The sequence below is a fragment of the Dromaius novaehollandiae genome, chromosome 3 (assembly GCF_036370855.1).
Source record: "Dromaius novaehollandiae isolate bDroNov1 chromosome 3, bDroNov1.hap1, whole genome shotgun sequence".
Lineage (NCBI taxonomy): Eukaryota > Metazoa > Chordata > Aves > Casuariiformes > Dromaiidae > Dromaius > Dromaius novaehollandiae.
The window spans coordinates 102,828,549-102,845,122 of record NC_088100.1 but is presented as its reverse complement, the minus strand read 5'-3'; the positions used below and the strand labels follow the sequence as shown (position 1 = coordinate 102,845,122).

Below are 16,574 nucleotides of genomic sequence, written 5' to 3'. Positions count from 1 at the left end.
TTCATCACTATAATCTACAGCAGACCACAAGTGGCATTAGAGTGTGTATATATTTTTCTTTTTTATTTCACATAAAACTTCCTGTGATCTAAAGTAGGTATCTGTCATGGCAGTGCCTGCTTTTAACTCGCTCAGAGAAAGGTAAACGCTGAAGCATGGCCGTTTCACCCTCAGGAGAAGCTGGAGGTTTATCACTCCTCCTCTAACTACGAGGTTGCACTTAGATAGCTCTGTTGTAGTGTAGCTGGGACAACTGCTAACTCCTCCATAGCATTCCTGTTTGAATGGCGTCTTCCACTTTGACATCCAGATCTAGCAAACTATCAATTTCAAGAAGTCTGTCTTTGCCTTGGCTTGCTTTTTTTTTTTTTTTTTGCTACCACCATTTGTAATTTAGTCTGCTCCCATCTCTTCCTAGCAAGAGACATGGCATTGTTCTAGTAACCTCCAGTCTAAACTCTTCCCTGAACTTAGCAGTTTTGATCTAGTCATGCATAAATTCCCCCATATATAGGCTATTGGTTTGCATTTTGTTTTCTATGGACTGCAAAGTTTCTAGAATACAAACCGTATCATAAAAAAAAATAAATCCCAACAGCATAAAAACAGACTACAGACACAGAACTATAGTTCCCTTTGCTCATGGTCAACTGTAAAACAAATTAAACTGCTTTACTATGGTGTGCAATGTTTAGTGATTGTTTTATTAATGCAGAAATATCTGCTTAAGTTCATACCCATTCTGATTTAAAGTGCAACAATTAAGTCTGATACTTTCTTTTTGTACATCCATATTTTGCAGTATTGTTCCTAAAAGACATGTAGTTCAAGTTATGCCTTGCATTTGTGAAATCTGCCGTTTTTTTAGTATGTTTTGCTTTATTAACTAAAATAAACTGTACAAAAAGCTGTAAAGTTACATTAGCTTTTAACAATGTAGGATACATGTTCTCTGCCAAACTTTAGTGTGCAAACATTTTACATTTCTTAAAGTGACAAAATTAAGCCAACTTTGAAGTCAGAGTTCATTACTACATTACAAAAACCGGAGACTAGATATGTCAAAAGAAATTCCCCACTGAAATTAACACCATTGTATAATTTTATTTCTAATTTTTAAAAAAATAAATGAATTTAGAAGAGAATCACAGTATAAGGGCCCTAACATTTTAGACCATTACAAGGTACATAAAAATAGAAGACACAGATTCCTTTAAAACTTTAATCCTTTGATTAAGCAGCAAGCATATCACTCTCCAGGCAAACACTGCTTAAAACAAATCCTACCTCCAAAAAAACAGGACGTGCAAACAGTATGCACATATTCTGCAAAGCACACAATAAAGACATTTTGCTATGTACATACTTATTTAGTACTACAAATGCTAGGAGTTCCCTACTGTGTGCTACAGTGTATGTAAATTAAGAAATACTACCCATCTTTGACCCTCCCTCCCCCCTTCAAATACAGCACCTTTGCCTAATTATAGAATATTTAAACAAGATTAAACTGAATTACAATGTACTGAACAGTTTTATAGCAGTTGGTGGTGGCCAACTCTACTGCAACACCCAACATTGTGCATACTGAAGTCTATTGACAAGAGACAAGACAAAAATTAGCAAAGGTACAATACACACACCTGGGAGACTCAATGCTAGGAAAAAAAAAACACTGAAGATGTATCCTATCACTGTCAACAATTAAAATGAGATACTTGGACAGGATGTCAAAATGTACCAGATGGATTTCACAGCAGTTTTAAAGTCTGGAGAGCAGCCAGATTTGTACGTAGTTGGTGAGGGGATGCTCACGACTCCCAGAACATTAAGTTTCTGTGATCACAAACTCCTCAGTTCGTGTTTTACAATGCTGCTTTTCCTAGACAAGAGGTCATCTGATGCTTACATAGCGCCTAAGGATCTACTTTGATGCAAGAGAAAACTCTTAAGAAGGACCTTTTTGTACAAGACTTCGACACATTAGTAAATTCAGTTGTCTGGAAAGAAAATCTCTCAGGTTTATGATTTTGAGGATGCATCTGAATGAAGAACTAAACTACAGTGTCAACACCTTAATTGCAATTGAGGCCATGAGTATCAAACTTTAGATTTACAAATGAAACAGCATCTGATGGCACAAGAGCTTCCCTTTGCAGGGATGAAATCTTAGCCAACTGTTAAACTGATTGTTAGACTGTTCAATTTATCTGTGAAAAGACGAGGGATAGCACATTCCTTCTCCAAATAAGGACTCGTTTTAGTCAAGGGCAAATCCAGTTAAAACCAGAATGCATTTAAAATGGTTTTCAAACACTTTCAGGTATAAGTAAAAATAAACTTTTAGAATAGCATGGCAGTCAACCTGAATGTTATCACACAGTTGAAAATGCAGTATTTTTCAATATCTTGATCCAGATCACATTTTTTTTTTTATAATTAAGGTTTCAGACAAGAACAGTTTAATGAACACAGTGAAAACACTTTTCAATTTCCTAAAATTGGAAGCAATAATTAATAGCCAAATGCAGATTTAACTTAGTAAATTAAAAAAAAAAGCCCAGAAAACCTCAACCCAGCTAATCAACTCACCTAGAAATAGCAGAAATCAGACACTCATTTAACACTAAAATTGCGTTGGCAGCAGATAGCCCCTATTGCCACAGTATTCTACTACCACCACCAGCCTCTATGTTTTTACCATGACTTCTTAGGCAAGATATCAATGATCTGTCAATATCTATATGAACTACAGACCGCCATTTACAGAGAAATAAAATTCTACTGTACTTAAGAATAATGGTTGTCACTACTGTTCCTCTCCAGTCATCCCCCAGGTGCCACAAGTTGCTGCCCCTCTCTCCACCCCAGCCTGCAAGAGATTTTGTGGCAAGAAACTGGACTCCTGTTTTCAGTTAACTTAAATATCACATGTGTTCCAATCATGTAACATGTTTGGTACAACAGCTCATCATGTCTTCAGAATATTCTTTCAGAGCAGTATTTAATAAGAAAGTACCTTTCTAAAAAAGTGTTCTGGGAAAAAACATGAAGAAACACCTACATTTTACAAGTGCATGAAATGCTTCTACTGTTATCTAAACAGGGCCAAAATTCTGAACCTAAGGCCATTAGTTTTTTTGCACTAGAAAGTAAAACAAAAAAAAAAAACACACACAAAAAACAACCAAACAAAAAAACAATCCTACATTTAGATCTCCTACAGTAATATCTAATCCTAGATTTGCCAGACTACTTTCCTGTAGTTAGATACTTGACTACAAAGAACTGTAATAAAATAAATAGAGTAAAAATCAGTTAAACAAAATCTTGGTGTGTTGAACATTTATTCATTTAAGAAGTTAGCTTCCTTCAACAGTTATTCATATAGAGGAGGGTTGTATTGTAGGCATTGTTCTGCTGTACAAGTCTTCTACACAAAAATATTTTTATACAGGTGGTCATTGATGTCGTTCCATTTCTAGTTATAGCTTGCTCCTCTGTAAAACTGGTCTGATACCTGTGAAGGCTTGCTCTTTTCTCCCCTTCATTATTTGGAAAAAAAGTAGACATTGATACAATTTTTAAAAGGTAGGAGTTAGCATAATTCTGCTTTATTTCTTCAGCGCAGAGTGGACTGCGATTCTGTCTGAATTCCAATAAGTGAGGGTGGCTGCTGGCCGCTAACTGTGGTTAACACTGGCCTTGGATTTAGACGAGGAGGCATGGAATTAGCTGGGCGGATGAGAGGTGGGGGGGGCTGGTTTAGAGTTGGCCTTGGCTGGATAAATCGAGCCTGCTGTTGAAGTGGTGGGGGCTGACGATGGAGAGCAGGAGCAGCAGGAAGCGCTGGACGAAGTAACGGGGGTGGCTGATTTAAAGTTGCCGTGGGAGCGGTAGGTGCCGGAGCAGATGCCTGTGCTGGAGGTGAAGGGCCTAAACACTGAGTGGCCGGAGTGCTTTGTGCCTGCACAAAGGACAAAGACAAGGTTGCATAAACAGCTGTCCTAGCCAGAACGCAATGCAGTTGGGTTGCCACTGTCCACTATGCAGGAAACAGTATTTAAAAAAAAATAAAACCAAAAAACTGAGAAGTTACTGAAAAGAAATCACCAACCAAAATATTACAGACAGCAGAACTAAAAATATTTATGAAGCAAGAGTCTTCTTTCTAGAGTAAGAACTGTATTTTAAAAATAAAACAGTAAAAAGATATTCACTATGAAAGGTGCAGTCCTGTTCCCAGTTGGTTAATGACATTGGCTGAAGCTCTATGCAAGCTCATCATCATTCTTTAGAATGTGCTTTGCCACTCCACACCAGTTGTTAACCTTACATTATAATCACTAAATACAATGCTATTCCTCAATCCATGCTTACTTATATCTGGTACACAAAAACACACCTCATCTTCTTCATCAGTGCTCTTTCCTGATGGCACATTAGAAGTATTTTTTGTGTCCTCCCCTAAAGCAGAAGCATCACCATTAGAAGCCAGGGTTCCTTGTTCCGCTTCCCATTCCTGCAATACCTCCTCTAAGTTAAACCGACGCCTGTAGTTTACAAAGAAGTTCTTCACTTGGCCAACAGTCTTGTTGCCAATTACATCTGCAATAGCTTGAAAATCTTTACCATATTTGCGGACACCTGGAAGGCAAAGTAAATAACATAGCTGTGAAGAATCAGTCAGACACAGCTACGTGTGATGTATTCATAGAGAGAACCTATGGAACCTGCAAACCAAGGACTCACTAATTAGGAGGACTTCTCAATTAGGAGAAGGCCTCAATTTCCCTTAAAGCAAAATAATTTATCACATAGCCATCAACATATAAATCAAGAACTTTATTAAAAGGTCATTACCCACTCTTCTTAAAGATTCTGGCTTATTCACCAAGCCTCCCAACCAAAAACCACACAGATCTGGCCTATGATGCATAAAATAAAATCCTTCAGTGTGCTTGGAGAAAGGGCAGAAGCCTGAGACAAGTTCAAGAAGCGAGTGGGAAGGTGAGTGAGCATGTGTGTATAGGTGTAGCGGGGTCTAATGGTAGAAGTAGCAAGTGACAAAGGTTGACAGCTTCTACAGGCTCCCTCTGTGCCAGCTGCGTGCAGCCGAGATGGCTTTTCTGCCAAAAGCTTGTACGACAGCTGGTCAGTGGGACTGAGAGAGTTTGGTAGCTACTGGACTAAGCGAGCACAGAACAAGGGGGACAGTTCCTACGTTGCTGTGTACTGCTCCTTCCCCTGTTTATGGCATGCTATACTGAGGCTACAAAGGGTAACCGCCAGACATTCACCAGACAAAGTCTCTTCAAAGCTTTCGTTCACCATTCGAATTTGGTAGATGAAACTGGGTTTTTGGGACAACTGCCTGGGGAAAATAAACATAACCTACTGGTGTCTGTTTACAACACAGTTCCCAGCACAAGCCTCCGGGAATTGAATTCTCCAGGAAGAAACTGCATGACAGAAGATCTCTGCATGATTCTTTTTGTCCATTTTCATGTTGATATCAGTAGGTCAGTTGTTTACAAGCACTTCACAAGGAAATGCTGCTCGTCCTTTACAAAAATCTCGCTGTGGGCTTTTTGGAAATCCAAAATGAACTTTGTGTATGATAATGCCGAAAAAAATGAGTACAGAATTCTGTAATATTAAACTGCAGTTTATAAGTCCAACCTTAGATTTATCACTTCTCTCTCAGCTTTATTTAGGGTATATGTCTAGTTCCTCCTCTCCTGCTTAGGAGAAAAAAAATTCTCATGTTTTCCAGCATCCTAGAACACAACTTTTAGCTACACTAAATACATTTTTCATTATAAATGTCCAAAAGTTTGGAGCTTGAAAGAAACAGAATATTAAATGAATTTATTTTACAGTACTGTAAGACACACTCCAGATTCCATAAACAGAAGACTCGTTTTTGCTCTCAGCTATGCATGAATAAACTAAGATTTGACTTGTTACATGAAGCTCCTGATGACTAAACCTATTCAGGACACATTATAGTGCTTAGAGGACAAGAATTTCATTTCATTACAGGAGCAGGAATTTTTGCCTGATTTAATCTCTCACTTCGAGAAGGTGAAGCAAAGGATTCAGGTGAGAGCTGTTTCAAATCTGAAAGGTATGTTTTTTTTTCAACTGAATTGTGAAGAATACAGCCTTCATCTTGTTCTGTGCATTTCTACTTTCTTCATTAATAGGTACTTATGATGTGGTATGCACACATGCAATTTAAGAAAAAAAAGTTCAGCTCTAGGATAGTAACAGTTTCTGTAGCTGAAGCTGATCTTTCCACCGTCAAGAGCTTAATTATGGCTGGCTACATTACTTTAGCTCTTTTCCTAGCACCTATAAAGGCATTCAACCATTCTGACTGCAAGAACCTTGGAAAGAAAACAAAGGGACCTAACAGTGCCACGAGGGAGGGAGCACATCTAGGAAGAGCAGAAACAGGGGTTTGGCTCTGTGCATTATCACTCATACAAACACACTCTTAAAAAGCGGCATGCACCCACAGAACACTCCCTCCAATTTAATATCCTTTGATTGTCACATCATTACCACTCTCACTAATTTATAATGATCATTAAGTGTCCACTGCAACACATCTACCATCCTGCAGAATTCATCAAATGAACAAAATGCCCAACAAAAAGCACAGTTTCAAAAAATGTAGTTCAGACTTTTAGTGATTTCAGTTTTTCTGTTATTATTCTGCCTATACTCCTCTCTTCCCCTTAACCTGCCAAACTGAAGCTGTTGGCTAAATCCATCTAAACTTGACAGAGACAAGGTCTTAAGCCTATTTCCAGGCAGACAGGTTGAAGACAGAGTGTATCATACCTTCACTGAGAACCCAACCATGAGAAACATCTAGACAAACCCAAACTTCATTAGTTCAGCTATACACAGCGCTACACATTTTGGATTCTTTTCAGAGGGTTTAGAACTGCTATGGCATCACCACAATGACTTCCACACAATACTGCAGTAAAACACTTTTAACCTGCATTGGAAACACAGAGGAAGTTCAACATATGTCTATGAAAGTTTTATACATAAGGTGCTGGCACATCTGCAAGAGGACACATCATCCCTTTAACTCAAATTGATGCACATTACACATTCTTACATATATCCTGTGCTAAACACTACACAAATTATTTCCGAAGTGCTTAATCTGCTAGTCGATAAGAATAATTTTATTAGGTTGTTGACAGTGAAGTTTAAAAGATGACTGCAAAGCCTCACTTCATGTGTATGAATGCTTCCCCCAGCTTGTCTGAAGCTAGCTCTGATCATGAGGATTCTTCGAGCTCTTCAAAACTCTGCCCAGGTAAGAGGTGCACTTGAACACAGGCATGCTCAATACTAGTGTTTCATCTTAGATGTCCTACTCTGAAACTCATAAATCCAAGTTTGATACTGCCTACCCCATCTGATGCTGTGCAGCACAGCCAACTCTGACACGCACACAAAAGCATTAGCCTGGTTCTCAAAGTAATATAATGCAGCACCACAGTGACACGGAAATAGTTAGTTAACCCAAAACTCTGGATTATGACTGCAGCTCCACTGTGATGTGATTACAGTGCTTCTGGCCATTAGCTCAGACAGTGTTAGACTCTGGATTTCTCAACTGTTTTCTGCTGCAATGAACTGAAAGCAATATACTGCTTTTTGATTCAAATTTAGTTGTTTTGAACAAGCCTTGAAACACTTTTGCAATTACAATTTTGATATGGCTGAGATCCTAGTTTGAAAAGATGACTGCACATACATATTTCTATACACAAATAAAACACCTCACATGACACACTGGCCCATGACATTCAGCAACTATTCAGGCATAAAGTTTAACAGAAATCTGGTGAAATATACTGCAAAAGATTGGCCCAGTGATCTTTATCAACTCTGAGTCCATAACCTGTTGCAGGCAGCCACATTAATTTTGACATACTCATCTTCATTTTAATATTTTTGTTCATTACCTCCTCTTTAGTTACTAAACTGCTGAGATCACGTTAACCCACGTAGAAACTACAAGAATTATTTTAGAAAAAAGAGTACCAAAATCATTTTATTGCAGATTATTTTTCTGATTCCACAGTAGGATTTAATGCTTGAATTCAAGTGAACAAATCATGGAAGTGCAACCTACCTGCTTAGTGCTTACGATTTCAGTAAAACTGTCAAGTGTCTAAAAGTATGTGCCAGGTCGTATCAATATATTTGATGTACTAAACCTACTTTAAATGTACAAACTAGATGTCCCCATGCTCAACTGAGAGGTTCAAGCCTAACAAACACTATGGTAACCTTTAGTATAGCAACCATGGCTACTTTCCTTTAAAAACAGTGTCAGAGCAAAAAAAAAAATAGCACTGTGGACCTTTCATATATTAGCCTAGTAGCTCAAGCAATATTTGGAAGTGAGAGATCCAAGTCCATGGCGTTCCTCAGCCTGAGGGACAGGAGGCTTAAACCTAGAACTCTCACATTCCAGGAGAGAGACTCCATCACCAGACAATAGGTGAGAGAGGGATAATAAGAATACTTTGTCCCTTGTATTAAAGCTTCTCTCCTTTTATATAGTGGCAAAAGAAAGGGACTAAAAACAAAAAAAAAACCTAAGAAGCACATGCAATTCAGCGAAAACAGTAGTCTTCTAGCAGTCTTGACTTGCCATCCCACTCTTTAGAGCTGAAGCTGACTATCTATGCAAATTAGAAAGCATTCCCTAGAGGAGGGACCAGAAGCCTAGAACTCCTTTCCAGGGAGTCATTACCAACCCTCATTCTCTTCTGCCCATTCTCCAGTTTTGTTATTTACCTTGTTGATTATACAACAAGTTTAACAAGTACACAACAAGCTCAACAAGTTTAACGAGAGCTCAATGCATTCTTATCACCTCCCAACCTCATCCGTGGTTAGAGCTCTGATAATCAAACTATGGAAATGCAAGACAGTTTGAATCTTTCAATCCTAAGGCAGGCACAATGAACCTGTGTTTTCCCACTTCTCTAGCAAGCAGTCTATCTACTACGATACTGGATACTAAAGGTAGGCACCTCTTTCAGATGCATTTGGAAAAGAGTGAGCTAGTTAGCCATACTGAGAGAAAGACTGCAAACAGTTCGGAGATGTGAATCCCAGTCTCAGAGACATGCAAGTTCAAGAGGCATGATTTCAGAGACACCCTTTTCTTCAGCATCTCCTTTCATAACTCAAAATAAACCTAACTTTAGGTTCAGCATAGGTCATTTGACTAATAATTACCAGGTATGACACACTTGACAATTTCGCGCTGATACCCTGATCCAACTGAAGGTTTTGTACTAAAATTCATTCTTCAGTTTTAAAGCAGGTGAAGAACAGAGGAAAATAAAGATGTGTATGATTAGTATCATCTTAGAGCCGATTTATATCGTCTTAGAGAAGATGATCAATGAAAACAAATCAACGTACAGTGATTCAAGACAATAATGGGCTCATAATATTTCCTTAGGCTTTCCTTGATTAAGTAGTGCATGTTAAAGAAGATAAAGTCAGTTTTCCTTCAAATAAATGAACAACTGCAAGTTTGCTGTATCAATAACCTGAAAAAGTTTGTGTTTTTATCTAATAACATGTTAGTACAGTATCCATATCTGGCTTCAGACTCAAAGGCCTCTACTGGCTAGATATCTGCTCTATTACTCCCTCATGAATGGAGAAAAATAAGTGTAAAACAGTTACTTCTGCTTTTTCCCACTTTAAGGATATACAGAGGTGTCTTACCAATTGTTGAAAATTTAATTATTTTAACTATTACTTCAAACTTCCACTTCAGAGAAATTCTTGTAATGTCATTTAGAATATGAATGAAGGGACTTTCTGGTACTAGATAGAACTGTTAAACCCAGCTTAGCTTCTCTATTTAAGATTTAATAGGAGTAACTGAAAGACTAATATCATTTTGCTTGAATTTATATGCTACATATTCTCACCAGTTTTTTTGTTGTTGCCTTCCCAGTGACTTTCTTGTAAGACCACATAAAGTTTAGCTTTCATTTTATAGGAAAGTGTAAACATATTCCTGAACACCTCTCAAAATCCTTTCCATCAGATTTCAAGTCACTACTGCTATTAACATACCTTGTACTGCAAGAAGCTGCTCTTCTGTGGTCCAACGGGCATTGATTTTCTGATTAGACTATTAAAATTAGAAAAATGGCACAAAGATCAAAGATTAAAGATGTTTCAACAGCTGTAAAATATCTGAGCATCAGAATGTGTTTTAGTTGCACTACAGTTTGTAACACAGGTAAAAACCTCTTGCTCAATAAACCATGAATTCATAAACTTTAAGGCTGTTTTCATGAAGAGGAAGTAGTATTTGGAGGATTTCAGTTTAGAACAAAAGTGATTTTTTCCCTCTGTTTTATTGCAGTTCTTCAATTTCACCTATATCCTAACTTACGCACAAGCTAATGATCTTTATGCAGACAGAGTTTGAATTTAGAGTTAAATTTATCTAAACTATTAGAATTTGATGTCTGAAGTGCTTTGCATTTTTGTTATGTTTCATATCAAATCATTTAGAACAAACAAATGGTTTTCTCCATTTCTTTATTCAGCCAGTTGACATAAGACAAAAGCCTACTACTAATTTCTTATAAAGAGGCCAGACTCACCACTGTATACATTTCAATGGATCCTGTTTAAGCTGCTGCTGAAATGCAAGCGCTATGCAGCAGCAAAAGACATTTCTGTAGTTTCCCACTAATGTAAGTGCAAGGACACAAGTTCTAATATTTATTCTGATTTACCTCAGGAGGTTTGAATTCTTCAATCCCGCCTTCCATTTTCTGTTTAAGTGCACTGTTTACTTGCTTAGCATTTTGAACCTTGGTCAAAAACAACAAAGTTAATCAGCTCCACAAAGAAAGTTGGTCACTTTACACATATATCTTCACTAGGATTGCCACAAGTGTACCTCCTAAGTTAGAAAGAGAAACATTATGGTTTAAGGCTTCTCTACTTTTAACTGTTTAAAAAAAATAAAAAGATACAGACAGTTTACTATGGAGAGAGAAAAGTATTCAAGCCAGCCTTTCAAAAGAACAGTTTGTCTGCAGGAATATTAAAAGGACATACAACGCAAGTTTTGACAATATTATATATATTCTGGAAGAAGAATGCAGAATATTCTAGACAAAAGCTTGGTTCTTAGATTTCTAAGTGATATGTACTGTATAAACAAACTTCTTCCTTCTCCAAAAAGTACTTGGGGGTGGGGGGAGGAGAAGACTTATGAGCTATTTCCAGTTAGCTTCTTCTGTCAGATCACTTTTTATTGACCTTAGATCATCACAATTTCCGTAAAGGGTTTCCTTGAAATAGCTTAATATACATAGATAAAATATTTTAGTCTACAAGGAGAATAGAACTTTTAACTTGCACATAAACATATTTATTAACCATTTAAAGCTGACTGCGTAATGCACATAAGGTAACAAAGATGAGAAAATAATTTTGCATACTATGGTGCACAGCTATTACAAGTGTTCTTTAAGTATGGACATAAAAGCAGACAATTCAGTGGGAGATTCCAGAGGCTGCATCTCTGAGATCACTGAAAGGAGAGAGAGAAGAGGAAAAAAAAACCCCACACAACAAAAAACACTCCCACATCCTCAAGGATGTAACTCACCTACACCTAGGCTAAAGGGTGAAACCCACCTACGCTATTTAGCCCCAAAGTCCTGCTGTGATAGAAAGAAGCGTATTTCTCCTGCAAAAGAATACAAGGGAGCAAAAAGCCCATGAAACCCTTTGTGCACTCCATGATTTTGCAACACAGCAGCTCTTAGTAGTCTATAACGAGGCAGAAATTCCAGCAGATAAGCCTTGAATTTGTTGTCACATCCCTCCTAGAAAGTAAGCATGCACATACTGCAGTGTCCTGAGAAGCTGAACAGATTCTATGCTTCAACTTTAAGTGCCGCAAGTTAACTTCTTTTTGCAAAGGAAGCAGGTTATAGTCCTTTTAAAGGTGAAGACTACAAAGCAGTTTCCCTAAATGTAGTAAGAATGTTCAGCATTTTAAACAGAGAAATAACTAGGCCCATATTTCCCTGCGCCCTCCCCCCCATCCCGCCCTGCCTTTCCTGGACGTGCTATTCCATAGGATAGGATGTTCCATCCTGAAAACAGCTACAATTGTAAGCATTAAAAAAATATAACTTCCACTGCTTCATTGGTCTCACTCTCACTTTTCAAGTAAATGCTTTCACAAAGTAAAAAACCAACCAAAAAAATCCCACACTAAATCAAATGATCTCAGTTTTCCCCTGTCTCCAAATCAACATTGTTTTCATATCATACACTCCCCTCAACAATTTTTTTTTTTAAGGAAGTAATCTTGAGTAATGAGGAGTTGAAAAAATATAACAATAAAACTGAAGAACAGCTAATGTCCAGCATTTTTGGTGATCACTGTGGAACAAAATTAGGAAGACTCATGTTAAAGAAGTTTCAGAATCTTCACAGAAAAGCTTCAAAAACTTTACAAGAGCGATTTGAGATGAAAACAAAACAAGACCAATAACCCATGGTACCTGTCGCTTTAATGAGATTAGTTCCATATCCAGCTGTCTAAGAATTGTGTTGGCTGCATTGGGACTACAGGAAACTGCTATCACATCTTCTTGGGTCAGGTACATGCCTTTTGGTGGACGGCATTTGGAACGCTGAGAATGGTGGCGATGCTGCAAGCTCTGATAATCTCTTCTACCCAGCCCTATTTTGCTGGTCTGAACAGGCTGCTCATTACTGCCCTTTAATTCACAAGAAATAAATCGTTGAAGAATAACAGTATCTTACATATAACTTTAATAAAGTATCACATTGCATTGTAATGTCATATTTACAACCAAGAAAACCTAAGCAACATCCTTCTCCCCACGCAAGATCCAAACTAAGCCTCACAGATGACGTGATGCAGCACACAACTCTGGGCAGGCCTGCATTAGTCTTAGGAAGGTAAATTTTCTGAGCTTCGAATTTTTTTCTTGAACATAGCTGAAGATACAATAAATGGTACAGAAATCACAGTCTGAATACTATGAAAGAAGGCAGGAACCAGTAACCTCTGAGGTATTGAGAGGGTAAAGAATATACACACACAGCATCTTTAAACTAACTAACAACTTGATTTGGCAGTATTACCGCTAATAACACTTTAAGGTACTTTGAACTAACACATTTACTTCAGGTCAAATATGAAGAGGGCAGGTGAAGGTCAGGGGAGAGGAAAAAAAAAGTCAAAGAAAGTCAACTATGACTGGCAAGAGTGCAAAATGACACCTTCCCCTGCTGCAAGCATTCTACCTTGAAAAGCTAAGTGCCATTTGCTTTGGGAGGGGACTGGAGATTTGGAAGAAACAGCACAGATTTACTTTTGCAGTCCCTATAAAAATCCATCTAATTTAGCAAAGTTAAGTCTTTGTTGTTTGCTTTTTTGAAATGGAAAAGAATAGCAAAGAGGAGAGAAAATCATTATAACCACTCTTTTGATATACTCAGACACCTGACAGATCTTTGCTCAATCTTTCAGCTTCAGTGGGCATTGTTGCACAACAGCTACTGTGCAGGTACATGACTCTGGTAGAGAAACTGGGAAGGTTACCTACAGACTAGGAGTAAAGAAGCTAAGGACTTTCCCTATAAGGATTTTTCAGTTCAATGCACTGCTAAGTAACAGAACAGACATGAGATTCAGGCTCTCTGCTATTCAAGCAGACCCCCCTACTGCTCCTCCCTGCCTGGCATCCATGCAGGTTAAGAGGAGGTGGTCATCTGATCACAGTGAAGAGAAAACAAATTGCAGCTGCTATTATTATTATGTTTTGTAGCATTAGTAGAGATTAGCAAACTGTATTTTCATCTACTAAGCTTGACCTTCTGCCACATTCTCTTTTCAGCTAATGTAACATCTTAATTCAGTCCATAGACTTCATGAAGGCTATCTTAAAGGCATGTAGGACACTTGCTCCTACTGCTCCTGTGCGGAAAGTTGATACAGAGCCTAACATCTTTGACATCTAAAAATCCCAAGGTTAAGTCTACTTCTGCCCCATTTACACCATTTGTATTTTGGGTCAACATTGTTCTTTTAGTGGGAAACTGCAGTTCCTGTCTGTTCAATCTGGATTTAAAGAGAACTCATCCTCTCAAGCTTTGAGCTTGCCATGCTAGTGCTTGGCTTGTTTTAGTCTCCTCTGATAAGAGAAAGTTTCCATTGCGCCACACATTCAAGTAATCTAGTGAGTTTATATTTTGCTTAGGAAGTGAAAGTATGCAAAACCTACCGGAAATATCAGACCATAAAACAATACTATGTGGATCCAAATAGCTTGTCAGAAACTGCAAACCTATTTGTCCTGTTCCTAGAAGTCTACTTTCTGTATGCTACTTTCACTCTGGACTGTGTGTAATGATTCATGCTGTAACTAAGGAAAGTAAGTTGAAAAAGATAGCCATTACTTAGAAATGGCTTAGACACCAAATCAAATCAACAGACTGCAAGAAGACTGTTACAGTCGTGGAATTGGTGGATAAAAAGAGAAAAGTTTCATTAGAGTTTGTGCCATTTCAAGTTCTAAACAATATATCCCAACAAGAAAAATCTCAAACTGTAAAAGAGGGGTCATTTTTTCTGTCCTAGGGCAGTTAAAGTGATATGTTGAAGGTCACTGCAAAACTGGGAATGGAATCTAATACCATCAATCTCTTATTAAGCATCATTTTTGGCAGAAGTCCAAAGTTGTATTAATAATCATAGATATCATTTCATGATCCTAAAGAGATGTTGAAACTGCACCATCTCTCACATTTACAAGGAGCATTAACTCTTCCATTTTAGCAAAAATCCCAAATGTATTAAGTCGTTTAAGAAAATAATGAAGCATTTGGAAATTAAACTGTGTTCTTCTAGTCTTGATCATAAATAACTTAATGTTTACCAACAAACAAAAACAAAAAAACAACCTCAAACTCTGAACGTACCCGAAACACAGCACTTATTTCTAAACCTAACAGTATGTGCTCTATGGAGGACAGCAAAGTGTTTTTCTGTACATAGTTATTACTGGAACACATCTCAATAAAGCCAGGAATGAGTTAAAAAGCAAAACCTCAATATGGCTTTGGAAGAACAAAATAAGTTATACTTGGAAAAAAATGTCATTTAATTTTTAAATGTATAAAGAAGACAGTTTCCAGTAATTCCCAATTAGTAAAACTGGAAATGGGTATTAACAAGATAGAGGTGAGAGGAATGTTATTTTTACCAGATAGAAATAGCATACATCTCTTAGAAAGCATTAAGATCTTTCATGAGATAACAAAAGTAATGAGAAATGCACTCATGCACACCAAATGGCAAAAATAAAGGGTAAAATTTACTTGATCCAAGATTTTGACTTTTGAATTAAACTAAGAATCCTGTGATTTCAGCAGGCTGCAAATAGGTTTATGTTAAGCCTCTCCTACTACAAATTATATTATTCACAGTAATACATTCACAGAAAAAATACCAAACTGACATTCACCATTAAATTATCTGTTACCTCCTTTTTGGCTTCTTTTTTGGGATCATAATCACTATCATTTCCATCCATTGGATGAGCTTCTTCTACGTCATCATCACTAAGGACAAATGACAATAAGCTGGTCATTTTACTTTGTCATTCTATTTTTTTAAACCCCAAATATAAATGTATCTAGGCAAGATACAGATATCTGTACCTAAAGTATCTAAGTAGTCAAGTTTTATGGTTATACTGTTTGACATCTCCTATTTTTGTAGCAGCTCCATCTTGAAAACTGCAAAAAATTTATTACCTTTATTAAATTCTTACAATTACCATACGTCAACTGTCCTAAGTTGGAGTTTTAAAAACATCTGAAGCCAGTATAGCTGGTATTGTTACCGAAAAAAATTTCACTTTTCTTTAATTCAGCCACTTGTACCAGCATGAGCATTTACATGGTCAACTAGATCAGGGCTAGAATTAAGCTTCCATTTGCCAGGTTAGTTTTTTTTTTTTTTTTTTTTTTTTTTTTTTTTTTTTTTTTAAAACAGACCAGTTCTCAATCACTGCACCAGGTGTATGAATAACCCCTTGTGTCACTCTGCGGGGAGCAGAAGGGGACAACATGAGACGGGGAAAATTCAGGACTGCTTTTTTTTTTTTTTTTAACCAGTTTAGAGTGCTCAAGAACTACAGCCTTGGGAAGGGGGAGAGCCAGAAGGCAAATCTACTGAATTAAATCAGATGAAAAGATGAAAAGAGAGAAGAATTAATTTAGCCTAGTCCAATCTAATCATTCACACAATGTAATTTCTGACTAATGTAATGTAAATATTAATATAATGTAAAAACAAGTCAAAAAGTTCTAGTTACTACAAAAAACAAAAAGCTGAATTAGAAGCAAAGCGATTTTCTTCCATAATTTTTCAATTATAGGGTCACTACATAAGCATATGAATTTTAAACTACAGGAGTTTGTCTTTTTAG

The 16,574-nt window shown here is 37.2% G+C and overlaps 1 protein-coding gene across 7 annotated transcripts in view; it reads right to left on the bottom strand.

Moving 5' to 3' along the window:
- Nucleotides 1-683: 683 nt before the first annotated feature.
- The window catches only part of RCOR3 (REST corepressor 3), a 27,833-nt gene continuing 11,942 nt past the window's right edge, over nt 684-16,574 (bottom strand). For 4 of the 7 annotated variants that reach the window (XM_064509641.1, XM_026111231.2, XM_026111232.2 and 1 more), the window contains 6 exons: nt 15,606-15,702; nt 12,612-12,830; nt 10,821-10,898; nt 10,147-10,204; nt 4,406-4,647; nt 684-3,967 (listed from right to left, as the gene is read on the bottom strand). In XM_064509641.1, the coding sequence (XP_064365711.1) occupies nt 3,623-3,967; nt 4,406-4,647; nt 10,147-10,204; nt 10,821-10,898; nt 12,612-12,830; nt 15,606-15,702 (1,039 nt within the window). In that variant the 3' untranslated portion in view covers nt 684-3,622. The remainder of the gene's footprint in view (nt 3,968-4,405; nt 4,648-10,146; nt 10,205-10,820; nt 10,899-12,611; nt 12,831-15,605; nt 15,703-16,574) is intronic. The other 3 variants (XM_064509642.1, XM_064509644.1, XM_064509645.1) reach the window with 3 other exon arrangements.